The sequence below is a fragment of the Prunus avium genome, chromosome 6 (assembly GCF_965620075.1).
Source record: "Prunus avium chromosome 6, drPruAviu1.hap1.1, whole genome shotgun sequence".
Classification (NCBI taxonomy): Eukaryota; Viridiplantae; Streptophyta; class Magnoliopsida; order Rosales; family Rosaceae; genus Prunus; species Prunus avium.
Genome location: NC_142289.1, coordinates 38641759 through 38656579, shown reverse-complemented (window position 1 = coordinate 38656579; position 14821 = coordinate 38641759). Strand labels below are relative to the sequence as shown.

The 14821-nt window shown below is 37.7% G+C and overlaps 3 protein-coding genes, 2 non-coding genes and 1 pseudogene across 5 annotated transcripts; 1 reads left to right on the top strand and 5 right to left on the bottom strand.

The window, feature by feature from the left end:
• Positions 1 to 713: 713 nt before the first annotated feature.
• LOC110762956 (F-box/kelch-repeat protein At2g44130) lies at positions 714 to 2114 on the bottom strand. The gene has a single exon (XM_021965684.2). The coding sequence runs from the start codon at positions 1860 to 1862 to the stop codon at positions 813 to 815; it is 1050 nt and encodes a 349-aa protein (XP_021821376.1). The 5' UTR covers positions 1863 to 2114; the 3' UTR covers positions 714 to 812.
• A 1663-nt stretch (positions 2115 to 3777) lies between these two features.
• LOC110762963 (putative polyamine transporter At3g13620) lies at positions 3778 to 5724 on the bottom strand. Its single transcript, XM_021965694.2, has 2 exons — positions 4118 to 5724; positions 3778 to 4003 (listed from the first exon to the last, which is right to left on the bottom strand). The coding sequence occupies exons 1-2, from the start codon at positions 5563 to 5565 to the stop codon at positions 3979 to 3981; spliced, it is 1473 nt and encodes a 490-aa protein (XP_021821386.1). The 5' UTR covers positions 5566 to 5724; the 3' UTR covers positions 3778 to 3978.
• Positions 5725 to 6501: 777 nt separating this feature from the next.
• Positions 6502 to 6573, bottom strand: TRNAG-UCC (transfer RNA glycine (anticodon UCC)). The gene has a single exon. It is a non-coding gene; the product is annotated as a tRNA-Gly (tRNA).
• Positions 6574 to 8197: 1624 nt separating this feature from the next.
• Positions 8198 to 9943, top strand: LOC110762997 (putative polyamine transporter At3g13620 pseudogene; annotated as a pseudogene).
• A 504-nt stretch (positions 9944 to 10447) lies between these two features.
• On the bottom strand, positions 10448 to 12276 carry PUT4 (Amino acid permease family protein). The gene has a single exon (XM_021965728.2). The coding sequence runs from the start codon at positions 12114 to 12116 to the stop codon at positions 10665 to 10667; it is 1452 nt and encodes a 483-aa protein (XP_021821420.1). The 5' UTR covers positions 12117 to 12276; the 3' UTR covers positions 10448 to 10664.
• Positions 12277 to 13395: 1119 nt separating this feature from the next.
• Positions 13396 to 13467, bottom strand: TRNAG-UCC (transfer RNA glycine (anticodon UCC)). The gene has a single exon. It is a non-coding gene; the product is annotated as a tRNA-Gly (tRNA).
• Positions 13468 to 14821: the final 1354 nt, after the last annotated feature.

Below are 14821 nucleotides of genomic sequence, written 5' to 3'. Positions count from 1 at the left end.
TGCCAACACAGGTCGGCCATATGTGAGTGTGACTAATAATAGAGAGTGTTAGCTACTCACTACTTCAAATCTCAAGTCAACTGATTTTTTTTAAATTCGATTGCTGGTTGGATCAAGTTGACCTTGCCCAAGTTAATCATAACACCATTCGTTTAGTTGCATTTACATATTAAGACTTTGTCCAAGTGCCTATTCACTCAAACGAGGGGGCATGGTGTCCAAATATGAGTTTCATGTGTCATGTGGTTTTTGTTTTTGTTGATGAAAGCGATATTAGAAGGGGAATTCAATTCAAACATAAGATATCATATGTAAAGATAATTGCTCTTAAACACTTGAGTTACAAGCAAGTTCGGCTCATAGGTTGTGCGCGCTAGGCAATGGCACAAAGCCCCCCAAAAAATAAGGCCTCATGTAACACCTTTTAACCCGAGAGATATAATAGCAAAAAGGCCTTTTATATGCGTAACTGATATATTTTGGGCTTTATTCTAAATTTTTGTGGATGTTTTTTTTTACTTTTCATGTAGCGGGCTTCTTTTACATAAACTAACAAACTTAAGTTTAAATTTAAATTTAAATTTTTGTTCAAAATAAAATAAATATTGAACATAAAAAGTCTCAATTTTTATTTATGTTCAAGTCTCTAAAATTAATGGACCGGTCCTGGCTACAAGCCACTTGCATCATGCGGGTATCTATAGTCATAAAACAGAAAAATAAGATACCAAACTTCCGTTCAAAATAATTGAACCCGAAATCATACATACATTATACATATATGCTCATGTCACGCATGTCCTATTAAAAATTCAAATCTCAACGCAGCAACCCGATTGAACAAACCCAGAAAACTCATCAGGTACGCTAATCCTCTCCAATTTACCATTTTGCCCTCCCTTCATTTCCTCCACCATATAGAACCCTTGCTTTGCCCCTTGGTACTCCGACCCCATCACCAGGGTCCCACCCCCCACCGTCACTCCGCACGTTCCAACCCGGACGGCCGAGTCCAACTCACTGCAACTCATCAATTTTCCATCTCTCCCAACCCCAACGCATTGCCTCGGGCACTGGCCCACCTCCCACGCTCCGTCCACCCGCCTCCACCGACCCGACCCGAACTCCAACGCCTCAGCGCCTCCCTCAAACACCCCTTGGCTCTCCGTGCCGTACCCGCTCACCACCCAAAACTCGTCCCCAATCACCATCCCCTGACACTCGTCTCGCTCCTGACTCATCTGAGTCAATTCAGTCCACTCGTCCAGTCTCAAATCATAAACCCACGCTGATTTCAACGCGTTCTTGTTCTCGTCGTGCCCGCCCGCCACGTAGACCCGACCCGAGTAAGACCCGATTGCAAAGAAGGAACGCTTGGACGGCATGTCGTTGCCCTTTCTCCATTGAGAATTTGTGAAATCGTACAGAAACACGTCGGTGACCGGGTCGTAGCTCACCGGGTCCCATCCGCCCATCGCCACAAGCTTCCCTTCGCAGCTTGCCAGTTGACAAAACAAAGGCAACCCATTTGGGTACTTGGGCACCGGGTCGACTCTCTGCCAAGAGCAACTCACCGGGTCAAACACGGCGATTCCGTAACTGTGAGAGTCGTTGGATTTGGGTCCGTCTGATTCTGATACGACGGGCTCATGAGGAAGAGCTTGAACCAAGCATGCGACTTTATGGGTGTGGCCATTTTTCTTCCTGTGATGATAAAATTGTTGACTTTCTAATAGCGTCCGCCATGGACGACAGACCTGGGAAGCAACTGGGTGCGCTGAGTAAGGCAACCTAGCCAAGCACTCGAGCCCGAGTTCTTCAGGCAGACCCGGAAGCAATTCAGTCAACTTAAGACTCCACATGTTAGCAAAGAAGTGAACTATGCAGCAGAGCAAAGATGCAATTTTTGCAGGAATGCAAAGATGTAACTTTTGCAGCAAACTAGTGTTTTTTGGGTAAGTGAGTGTGTTTGCTTTTGCCGTTGTAGACCATGAAGTTTGGGCATTTGACTATTTATAGATACAGTTTGAAGATGAAAAAACTGTATGTTTAGGACAATATTGCACTGGGGATGTCGGGAAAAAAAATCCTGTTTCGGATTGGAAGGCGATATTTTTTTCATTTTTCTTCCAAGAAAAATATATTATTAAAATCTGGCTGTGGGCCCACAATAAGGGATAGATGATTTTTGACTAGTTGATAAAAAATAGAGATTGTAGGATGGATAAGGTTCAGTGACTTAGAAGAAAAGAAGAAAAGAAGAAAAGAAGAAAGTAGAAAAAGAAAGGAGGGGTTGGATTGGATGAGGCCGAAAAGGAGGGCGGCAACGCATAATGCAAATCAAATTCAATGGACAAACTGTACACACATGGGGATGAATGATTCATGATTCAATGACAGGAGGTGGGTCCCTTTTCACACATGGCATGTCACGGGCGGTCTTGATGTTATCAGGGTAAAACTGGCTTGCCACGTGGCGGATAAGTGGATAAATGTCTTTTTGCTGTGTGTATAGAATTCAATCAATAATTCAAGATATATATATATATATATATATATATATATATATATATATATATATAAATATGAGGAGATGAGGAGATGAGGAGATGAGGATGAGGATGAGGATGGTGAGGATGATGAGTTTGAATTTGGTGTCACCTTGCTAGTTATTATTAGTTACTCAGTTGAATCTTGGATTAATTTCCATGCCAATTCGCCAATTGGTGAGAGAGACTTGAGGCTTAGCAACAGGTTGATATGATTTGGTTCTTGAAACTGAAGTTTAATAGTTTTTTTTTGTTTGTTTGTGTTCGCTTATGGTGAATTGGATTTGTGTGGGCTCATTAACTAAAAGGAAAGATGTGCTTTTAAGATTAGGTTTGTTAGTCTCATCCACTCTTGTTTTTAAAAGTATTGTGGAGTAACTGTCTATATGCTTGTGAAAAGATCTTATGAGTGTTTGTTTAGTAAAAGAGATATTCTAAATTACGAGATAAATTCTCATGCAATGCGGATATCGCTTTTTGCTATCTATGACTAATAACGCAATGACACATAGGATAACTTTTTCATGTGTCATTATGTTATCGGCCGAGAATAGCATAACAGTGTTATCCCCGTTACAAGTAAGTATTTTTGCTAAACTATAGCCTACATGGGACGAGATTTCTCACACACACACAATCAAAATATCATGAGGGTTCAAATTTGAGACCTCTTATTTACAGGTCAAAGCCATTTTCAACTAAGCTAGACCCTATTGGTAGATCTCATTAGTTTTTAGTTTCATTTAGAGGCTTTGTTTCAAGAATACTTGTGTTTGACTTCATTTGTGTGTTGTCACTTAATTTTATTGACAAACACCTCGACCATCAACCTCGTAAAGAATTCATGAGAGGATTTCCTTATGTGGGCAATACATATTTATGTTCTTCAAAGTCTTAGGTTCAAATCTTCAATGTTTGTGTTCCGCAGTATTTGTATTCCTCAACCGTTTTTCTTGGCAAATCAATTAAACTAAAATAAGTATTGTCAAGTCTAATCCGCACAAATAAGAATGGATTAATATTGTTTAGAATGAATGAGTCAAATTTGAGTGGCTTTAGATACAAACTTTTTGAAAGCCTCTACTCAAAGTTGTGGTAAACCTATTAGTTATGGATGCTTATAGGAATTATATTGAGGGTTCTAATAATTGTGTTTAATTTATTCCACTCCAGCACAGTTGACCCCAACATCAAATAATTATGGATACGTAATCATCGATCTTACTCATAAAATAAAAATGCATCTCACATTATTTTTCTGATAACTTATACATAGGAACAAGGAATAATACTACTACGTCAAACTTTTACAACTTTACTAAAATGTACATCCAGTCAGCCACGTTTGATCCATCAAATCAAATAAACATTTGATTTGATCACTTCTTCACAATAACAATTGCAAAATATGGATGTGACTGCAACTACCTTATTTCAGAATTCGTTCATAATAGCTGCAGCAACACCAAAAAAAAAAAAAAGAAGAAGAAAAGATAAGAGTCAGTATTTTTGCATGCAAATCATCATCATGAAGAGGTTTACAAACAAGTCCAAAACAATCAACTTACCCCCCAAAGTCTTCATAATCTGCTAGCTTTTTCACAACATGGATGAAGTCAAGCCACATTGTAGCTTGGAAAATCTTCATACAGAAGTACCAAATGATCCCAACCGCAGTCAGCACAACAATCACCAAGTATATAATTTTTGTGCCAACACAAATTACGTACACCAAAAACCCAAATGGAATGAACAACGCTGCTATCAACCACCTCAGCCTGGTAATTGGAATTTTAAAGGGCCTCTCCACACCTGGAAACTTCACCCTCAACCAAATAAAAGCCGAAAATTCGACTAGCATGCCCAGACTGTTTAAAACATTCACCAAGGATGTGACATGCCTGAAATTCATGTAAGAAACCAGGACTGATATCACTGTTGGGATCATAATTCCCAACCAGGGTGTATTGAACCGTTTGGACCGCACACCGAAAAGTTTCGGTAACAAGCCTAATTCAGCCATGCCAGAAAGCTGGTATGAACAGCTGCTCAATTGGGACTGATACACACCAATGCCAGATAAAAAGGCTCCAATCCTAACCCATTTTTTGAACCTTTTCCCCACAATTTTTTCTGCAACAACTGTGTAAAACCCATCAACCCAATCATCTAGGTCAAGGGACATAGCCCCAGTTGCAGCTAGCATAGGTATCAAAGAAGTCAAGCAAGTCAACAACCCAGCTGAGAGAAATGCTTTTGGTAATGTCTTGGAGGGTTTCTTAACACCCTCTACAACTAAAGTACTTACATTGTCCCAACAATTCAAGTTCCAAAACAGGGAATTGAAGAACAATGGCCATTCTTTTTTCCTACCCTTCTGGCCTAAAACAGCCCATTTGCTAGGATCAATCTTGGGAATTGCAAAAACAGAAATTACTAAGAATGGCAAGTATGACAAAACCCCCAAAGATATTGCAGCATAGCCTACAGTAGGCAAACCAATGAAGTTGAGAACAGAGAGCAACATCGTTGAAACAGAGATAACTAAATAGTGAGGCAAGGGTGAGAAGGAAGTTGGCAGTATTGGATCAATGTAGTCTATACAGAGAACTGGGTAGGAAGATAAGTTTATGACAGCACTAAGAAACTTCCAGAAACCAACAAGGAAGCCCCAAAAGGGACCAAAGGCTTGGTGAGTCCATATGACAAAGCCACCATTGCCTGGAAAAGCGGTGGCCAGCTCAGCAGTGACAAGGGCCTCAGGGATGCTCCAAATGACTGGGAAGAGTAGAAAGCCAAGGATGGCAAAGAAAGGCCCCCCAGAGCCAACAATGGACTCTGTGCCATAAGGGCCACCAGAGACTTGAAAGTAAATGAGGAAAACTAAAGGGATGAATGATAGGCTTTTGCTTTTGATCTTGGTGGTGCTAAACATTGGAGGTTCTTGTACCGCTTCTTGTTTTTCATTTTCAGGAAGAATGGTTTTTGAATTTGGAGAAGAATTGGCGGCTTTCATGGTGTTTTCTTTTTTTTCTTTTGTTGGGATTTCTTGGATGTTTTAATGGAAAATTTTCAAATGTGGGTGGTGTAGAGTTCTGTGATTGGGTTCCAAGATTGTTGGTGGTGGTTGGATTGGAAGGCTAGCTGCCTATATAACTCGGTTCATGTGGCACGAAACAAACGCTGTCAAAATGTATGAAATTATTATACTCAATCTTTCTGCAGTTTGTATTGTGCAAGCTCGTTTCTTGGAAATTGCTTGTACCAGTACATTGTTGTCACTTGTGAGAAAGGGTTAGTTTGTACTATAAACTATAATCCATCACAAGATTCACAACTTCCATGCACGTACACATAATATTACAAAGTACATATTTTAACAGCTGGTAAATTCATGTGGCAACAAAAGTTCTGATGTAACTCAAAACATGGATACAATACAACCCTTGCCTACTTTCAATCCCATCCCATCCCATGCCTCTCTTCTTTTACTGGTTATGCTTCTTTCTCAGAAATTTCTTGGGCGCTGCCCCTAGACAACAAAAGAAGAAGAAGAACAAAAAAATAAACAGAGAGCTTTGTCAGTTTAGCAGCTTGCTATTGACAAGGAATAGGGTTGCACCAAGCACAGAGCTTTGAACTATAAGTTGTAACCATCACACTGCATCTCCTTCATTTTCTATTAGAAGTGCATGACATAATGTGCATAACAGTTGCATGTTATATACATACTTGGTCACCTAATCACAACCCCATTTGAGTATATATAACTAGCAAGCAAAGTTCATTTTTCTATGGTTTATTCATTTCAATGGCGCGGTTCATTCTGAACTAGCTTTTCTGATTGGAGATATTTGTTTATTCCATCAGAAGTTGCCTTTTTGTGAATTTCATTCATCACTCAAAGTGAGAAATCAGAACAACAACAAAAATAAAAAAAAAGAAAGCAAAATGCGTTTGCCGGGAGTCGAACCCGGGTCTATTGCTTGGAAGGCAATTATCCTAACCGTTGGACTACAAACGCCTCTTTGCTCAAATTTGCCAGAGTAACAATCAAATCCATTTCAGTTTTTTAACTGATTGGACTCTGCTCTTCATGCCTAGAGCTTGACCCAAACTTCAGTTCAGTGGGCTTAATATAAACCTATTGGGCTAAAACTCATTAGGCCTCGGATTAGCTAGTGGGTTTGACGAAAGACAAAAGGTTGCTTTGGGCTGAAATATATTCTTTCTAGGCCTGGACTTTGGACTTTGGTACTTTTTGGTCTGAAAATCATCTTCATAAAAGTTCCAACTTCCAAGTCAGTTGTTTGATATCCCCTCAACAATTTTCTTACCTTTCTTGTTCATGGTTTTATATCCTTATCATACTTGTTGATTCATCATCATTGGCCGTCTCATAAGTGTGATCTTGGCATAATTAAACTAAATTTACTTTTCTATAGTTGTTTAGAAATACTTAAACACATAAGAACAATTTGAATTTTGTCCCTAAAAGCTAAAACGATGTTGGTGCATGCAGATAATTAATATTTTGAATTACACAAGGTGAACAACGTGTAGCCACCAAAATTCAAGAGACAGCCAAAACTAGCACACCTAACTAAACTCATGTTTTACACACATCATCCATAATTATCGATATGAATCCCTCTCAAGAAAGAATCACTCCACAACAGTGTAGTTCCTTTCATAATTACGGTTACGTCATCTATTTAACTTTGTGTATGAAGTTGAGACTTAAAAAAACTACATATAATAAAGACTGAAACTCGATAAACTTCAAAGTACTAAAACAAAATTTATCACAATTACTATTTGTGATCAACCCTTTTTTTGGTATAGATGTAAACCTCAAATTCAAAGTAATTGTCGGCAAAAGCATATATCACATAATAATTAAAAGAGCAGTGAAATAAATCAACTCGGGTATATTCATAAGAGTGCTGCTATTTCCATCCCATGTCTTATTTCCCCACCTACCTTATCTTCAAAATTTTAAAGACAACTTTACCTCTTTGTAAAATGACTTCTAAAGACTTAGGGAAAAAACATCAACTCAAATTTATTCCATGTTTAGCAGTATTATTTTCATTCTTTTTTTGGTCTCCAAGGTGTTGTTTCTATTCCTTTAACCTTTCTCTTTTTTCGCACAAATGGAACACAATAGAAAATTGCCCTTCAAATGTACCCCTTTCTCTTTAAAACATTTATCCATAAAATCAAAATATTAAACTAAAAAATTTATTTAGTCCGTCAAACACAACTTGATCCTCTCCTTATCTCAACTACTAATGATTAGCAAAGAGAATGTGCTTGAATTAATAATTAAATGGTATTTTATGAATAATGGTGGGTGAAAAGATAGAATTATGTTTTTTTTTCTTCAAATTTACACGTTGGGTGGGTAGAAATAGCAGCACTCATTCATAAACTTTTTTAAAAAGACGAAAAAATAAATAAATATCTTATGCTAATATGTCCATGTATAATACTACCTATAGGAAAAAGATTTATATAATATACATATATAAAGTATGAAAAGTGTGGATATTATTGATTTGTTGATAGAAACATATGCAGATATTTGCGTGTTAGCTTTGCATTTGTATTGCTTTTTCATTTTTCTCTCCCATCCTAAGGTAAGGACCACTTACAAGCTTTTCACATTTCATTTTCTCCGAATTTGAGCAAACCAGTTGAATAGTGCAATTGAAAATCTGGAAGCAACTTGACCTTCTATGATTCAGATTCTATCCAACTAACTTTCAGAATCTTGGGTCCCCACAGGCACAACAAAAGGCCAAGCCAGCAAAACCCCCACTTGAATATGAATTTTATTGATTGACATCCAACAAGATGCAAAGCATGACAGCCTCAGAATTTTCCACAAGCTCCCAATCCCTTCTTGAACAAGAACAAACAGAATCACAACCTAAAATCACCATCAAGAATCCCAAGAAGCTAGCATTTCTTCCACTTGTCTTCCTCATCTACTTTGAAGTCTCTGGAGGCCCCTATGGTGAAGAATCAGCTGTAGGAGCTGCTGGTCCTCTCTTTGCCATTCTTGGCTTCCTCATCTTCCCCTTCATTTGGAGCATCCCTGAGGCCCTTGTCACGGCTGAGCTGGCCACCGCCTACCCCGGCAACGGCGGCTTTGTCATTTGGGCACACCAAGCTTTTGGTCCCTTCTGGGGCTCCCTCATGGGCTCTTGGAAATTCCTCAGTGGGGTCATCAACTTGGCTTCATATCCAATTCTTTGTGTAGACTATCTCAAGCTGGTAATTCCCATTTTCTCTTCTGGCCTACCTCGCTTTGTTGTTGTTTTTGTCTCAACTTTGGTGCTATCGTTTCTCAACTACTCTGGTTTGAGTATAGTTGGTTACACTGCAGTAGGTTTAGGGATTGTGTCACTTTGTCCATTTATAATAATGTCTTTGGTTGCAATCCCTAAGATTGATCCAAGCAGATGGATCAGTTTGGGTCAGAAGGGTGTTAAAAAGGATTGGACATTATTTATCAATACCCTATTTTGGAACTTGAATTTTTGGGACAATGCTAGTACTCTAGCTGGTGAAGTAGATGAACCCCAAAAGCTATACCCAAAAGCACTTTTTTCTGCTGGCATTCTCACATGTTTGGGTTACATAATTCCTCTCCTGGCTGCAACTGGTGCTATTCCACTTGACCAAGAAGATTGGGTTGATGGGTATTTAGCTTCTGCTGGGGAAATGATTGCTGGGAAATGGCTGAAATTCTGGATTGAAATTGGTGCAGTTTTATCAATTATTGGACTGTTTGAGGCCCAGTTAAGTAGTTGTGCATACCAACTTTTAGGTATGGCAGACTTGGGAATTTTACCAATGATTTTTGGGGCAAGGTCCAAATTGTTCAACACCCCTTGGTTAGGAATTCTGATTTCAACAGTCATAGCACTTTCTGTTTCTTACTTGGATTTCACAGACATTATATCTTCTGCCAATTTCTTGTACAGCTTGGGAATGCAATTGGAATTTGCATCTTTTCTTTGGTTGAGAGTGAAGTTTCCAGCTCTGAAAAGGCCTTTTGAAGTTCCAATGGGCCTGCCAGGGCTGGTGGTTATGTGCTTGATTCCATCTGGTTTTTTGGTCTATGTGTTGGCTGTGGCCACCAAAGCTGTTTATTTGGTTAGTGCATTGATGACTCTGTCTGGTGTTGCGTGGTACCTTTTCATGAATCTCAGCAAATCAAAGATGTGGTTTGATTTCAAAATGGAAGAAGAAAAATTGGACAATGAGGAAAGAGCTTAGGCTGTTTATGATTGTAAGGGGATCTAATTGGTCTTGCTCAGAAATTGGCGTATTGCAGTTTTTTTAAGGAAAAATATAACAAAGTATTCACCATATTTTCTGTATTGATTCGTTCTACAAAATTGACAAATATATTACAATCCTTAAGATTTACAATAAGGAAAGAATCTCTAGATCCTAGGTCTAAGGTAATTACATAGAGAAAAAGGAAAGGAAGTGCTGTCCAAGTAAAATCAGCTATACAAGGTAAACTTCAATCGAAAGTCATCTTTCAATCAAGGATCTTGATTTCTTACAAAAATTAATATATTACTTTTCTTCTTTGCTAAATTTTGATATTGAAGAATGAATTGGAATGATTCCGATACCCATTACTGATACGTAAACATGCCATGAAATTAAAATGGTACAAAGACAGAGCCTTTCTGCATGTTAGACAACTACAATGTTAATAATATCTTTGTGCTATGGACCAAATCACAGCATCATCTGACTAAACAAAGTAGCAGGTGAAAGTAGAAAGTGTGTATGATTTAAAGACAGCATCATGCATGTAAAGATTGTGTGTGTGTGAACTGCGGCATCGATAGTTAGCCATCCTCTGTTCATGTCATTCAACATTCTTCTTAAATTTCATTAGCATTGAACTGTCTGTACTCAAACAAATTCTGCGCTGATCAAGCGAGTCTCAACTTAGAAATTCAACCATGCATTCTCAAACCAGCACAGCACCAAGAACCACTACGCAAAATTCACCAAAAAATGGATTCAGCTTTTCGAATACAATGACACTAGATATATTTCACAAACTAACCAAACAATTTGTCATTGTCGGCCTTCTTCAATTTCAATAACACTGAACTTGAACAACTTCTTAGACTTGCAAAATTTCATCAAAAAATACCATCCAATGCCACCCAAAGTCATCACACCACTAATTAAATACACAGTCTTGGTAGCAATAGCCATCACAAAGATCAAAAACACAGATGGAATCAAGCACATGACCACCAAACCTGGCAGCTTCATTGGAACTCGATAGGGCCTCTTCAATGCCGGCAACTTCCTTCTTAACCAAATAAAGGATGCAAATTCCAATAGCATGCCCAAACTATACAAGAAATTTGCAGATGATATTATATCTGTGAAGGTCATGTAGGAGACTGCAAGAGTGATCATGGTGGAAATCAGAATTCCGACCCATGGGGTATTAAACCTTTTTGACCGAACCGCGAAAAACTTAGGCAAGAAGCCTAAATCTGCCATGCCAAGAACTTGGTAAGCACTGCTGCTTAATTGGGCTTCGAAAAGACCAATTCCTGATAACGCTGCACCAACTAAAATCCAATATTTCAACCATTTTCCAGCAATTATTTCAGCAGCCTCAGCATGAAATCCGGATCCCCACCTAGTTTGATCCACAGAGACTGAACCAATCACAGCAAAAAGTGGGAACAAGTATGCCAAGCAAGTGAAAATCACCGCAACGAAAAGAGCCACCGGAAAAGTTTTCTGGGGGTTCTCTACTTCTCCGGCTAAAGTACTAACATTGTCCCAAAAGTTCAAGTTCCAAAAGAGGGTGTTAAAGAACAAGTTCCAATCTTTCTTCACACCCTTTTGGCCCAAACTGAGCCACCTATGAGGATGAATCTTTGGAATGGCAATCAAACACATCAATATAAATGGAGAGAGTGAAGCAATAGCAAGTAACACAGCAGCATAACCCACAATAGTCAAACCAGTATAGTTTATAAACGAAAGAAACAGAGTTGAAACAGAGATGGCAAGGTACCGAGGCCATCCCGAACCAAAAGCCGGTATTATCTTGTCCATATAGTCCACGCAAAGAACTGGGAAGGCAGCTATGTTGATGACACCGCTAAGGAACTTCCAGGTACCCATCAAAGAGCCCCAGAAGGGACCAAAAGCTCTCTCAGCCCAGATGACAAAACCGCCATTGCCGGGGAAGGTTGTGGAGAGCTCAGCAGTGATGAGAGCTTCAGGGACACTCCAGATGAAAGGAAAGATGAGGAACCCTAGAATGGCGAAAAGGGGTCCAGCGGCTTGCACTGCAGGCTCTTCTCCATAAGGGCCACCGGCAACTTCAAAGTAGATGAGGAAGATGAGAGGGATGAGAGTGAGCTTCTTTCTGTGTGTGGTGGTGGTGGAGGAGATGGTGGTTGTTGTGGTGGTGAGGGGAAGAACCTGATCCTCAAGGATTGGTGGTTTTGGAGAAGATGGCATAGTGGGTTGCTCTTGCTGGTGTTGGAGAGCCATGTGTGCTGATTTTTCCGATCAAACAAGAAAAAAATTGGCTTGGTTAAGTTAAGAAGGTAGAGTTGTATTCGGAATGTGTTTGGGTCATTCCATTCAAATAAAGATCGGAGTTTATTTTCTGGCTCAGAAATAAAGATAGGAGTTTAATACTGAAAAATTGTTAGTTTTCCTTAGTTAGGATTTTAGTTCTTACTATGTTAGGATTTTGGTTACCTATTTAATTAGGTCTACTATAATTGAGATTTATTTGCTATTGTAATGTAAATTTATTTCCTATTGTATTTAGGATTGACACATCTTTGTACTTGTTTATAAATATCTTCATATTGGAGAAGAATACATATATGAGATATCCGAAATATCTTAGCATATCTTAATACATCTAAAAATTCTCATATACTTTGCTTGAGAAAAATATCCATTGAATTAAATTTAATTATTATTTCATTTCGAATGTAGACTTTAGTTGAGTGTAGAAAAAAAAAATTATTCTTTATATGCGCTCATACAATTAAACACCATAATTCATAAAATACCCTAAGTTCATTCAAACGGAAGGTAAAAGTTATTTTACAAGAGAGTAAATTTATCTTTAAAAATTTGAAGATAAAATATATAGGAAAATAAGACAAGAGGTGGAAAGTGCAACACTCAATATAAATTTTCTGAGTATATCATAATATAGGCTACTAATAATAACAGCTAAGATTTTGTCTGTTTTCTTGAGCTATATTGATTGCCCTTAACACCAAAACAAAGTTGACAACTCGCATGGACGGCTCATAACGAGTTTACCAATATGGGCATAAGTCATTATATATATATATATATATATGTGGATGATATTGGATGGAGATTGCTATGAATCCTTGGTTTATACAAGTCATTATGTATCCAGTCCAATTAAAGAAAATGTCATTAATGCAAAGCTGATATATATTCCAAATATTCTTGCCCTTAATAATTTCAAAATGATTGTTCAAATCTTAAGATTGTCTTAATTTTAATGTTAGATTGCTTCGTTATTGTAATGATTCTTTATGACTTTTTCAAATGAATTATGAATGCAATCCTAGAATTTCTAAAAATAAAAAAAATTTATTCCTTAAGATAATTGGATGGGTGGTGGGAGCATAAATTGTTCCTTAAGTTAAGATACTTTTATCTTTTTAGTGACTGTCCCTTTCTTTTATCTTTTTGGTGACTGCTCATTAAATGTACGCTTAAAATCTAAGCTAAACCACCCAGAATTTATGAAATATATATATATATATAATTATGCGTCTGCCGGGAGTCGAACCCGGGTCTATTGCTTGGAAGGCAATTATCCTAACCGTTGGACTACAAACGCAACGATACTTAAATGTCCAAACTATTTGTATAAATCCCAGTGAATTGATTTCTTTTTTATTTTTTGACAGAAACACATGACGCAGAGTTTTTTGTGTTTTTTGTTTTCCTGCATTGTGTGTCTCAACGTGTGTCTGACTTCAAATTTGGGGCTTAGGAAAACGGAGGAGAAGCTATAAAGAAGGACTGAATAAACTCTTGTCTATTTCTCATACTCAGCATGCTCAGTTGCTTTCCTTTTTGACATTGGATTTAACGCTTTCCTTGCTTCTATTGAAGACTGAAGTTGAAGACAAAATTATTAAAAGCTGGTTTCAATTTGATTTAATGCCTTGTCTGCCTGTCAAATCTCTAAACTAATTATATTTTGTCAAATATATGCATTTTATTTTATTTGTCAAATATATGCCTTGTCTTTCCTTTTAGTATAGCCGTCGACCATACTAGGTTTTTTTTCCGAATTTTTTAAAAAGGGCTATACTCGGATTTTTCCAATATTTTAAAAAGAAATAGTACAGCCGTACGGCTATACTGGGTTTTTTCCATTTTTTATAAAAGAAATAGAATCGCCGGTCGGCTATACTCGGTTTTTTCCTAATTTTTCAAAAAGTAGTATAGCCGTTCGGCTATACTGGGTTTTTCCAATTTTTAATAAAAGAAAGCCGGGAGCTATACATGGATTTTTTCCTAATTTTTCAAAAAGAAATAGTATAGCCGCACAATTATACGTGGGTTTTTCCAATTTTTTAAAGAACAAATAGTATTTCTCAAGGCTACGCTGGGGTTTTCCCAATTTTTTATAACATAAATAGTATAGCCTGGCGGCTATACGCGGTTTTCCCAACTTTTTAAAAAGAAATAGTTCAGCCGCGCGGCTATACTGGGTTTTTTTTTATATTTTATAAATAAATAGCTATACTCGGTTTCCCCCCACTTTTTAAAAAGAAATAGTATAGCAGCACAACTATTCCCAATTTTTTTTATAAAAGAAATAATATAGACGCATGGCTATACTGGGGTTTTCCCTAATTGTTCAAAAAGAAATAGTTGCAGCACGGCTATACTCAGATTTTTCCAATTTTTTTTTAAAACAGTATAGGAGCCATGCTATACTCGTATTTTTCTAAATTCTTTTTAAAGAAATAGTATAGACGGTCGGCTATATTTGTTTTTTCCATTCTTTATGAAAATGTGAAGCTAAATGTTCTTAATCACTAAAAGTAAACACTCCTACTACGGACATAGTTTTTATTTATTATACAATAGATATTGGGGAAGGGAGAAATCGAACCTAGGACTTTGGCTGTAGTGATAAATTCTCTTAACCACTTGAGCTACAAGCCACTTGCACTACC

What these genes read in the sequence shown, in the direction of transcription:
- LOC110762956 (XM_021965684.2), bottom strand. Translation starts at nt 1,862, where the DNA reads ATGTGGAGTCTTAAGTTGACTGAATTGCTTCCGGGTCTGCCTGAAGAA.
- PUT4 (XM_021965728.2), bottom strand. Translation starts at nt 12,116, where the DNA reads ATGGCTCTCCAACACCAGCAAGAGCAACCCACTATGCCATCTTCTCCA.
- LOC110762963 (XM_021965694.2), bottom strand. Translation starts at nt 5,565, where the DNA reads ATGAAAGCCGCCAATTCTTCTCCAAATTCAAAAACCATTCTTCCTGAA. An exon ending in GATTATGAAGACTTTGGGGG is followed by an intron (nt 4,004 to 4,117) that starts GTAAGTTGATTG and finishes GTGTTGCTGCAG; the next exon opens with CTATTATGAACGAATTCTGA.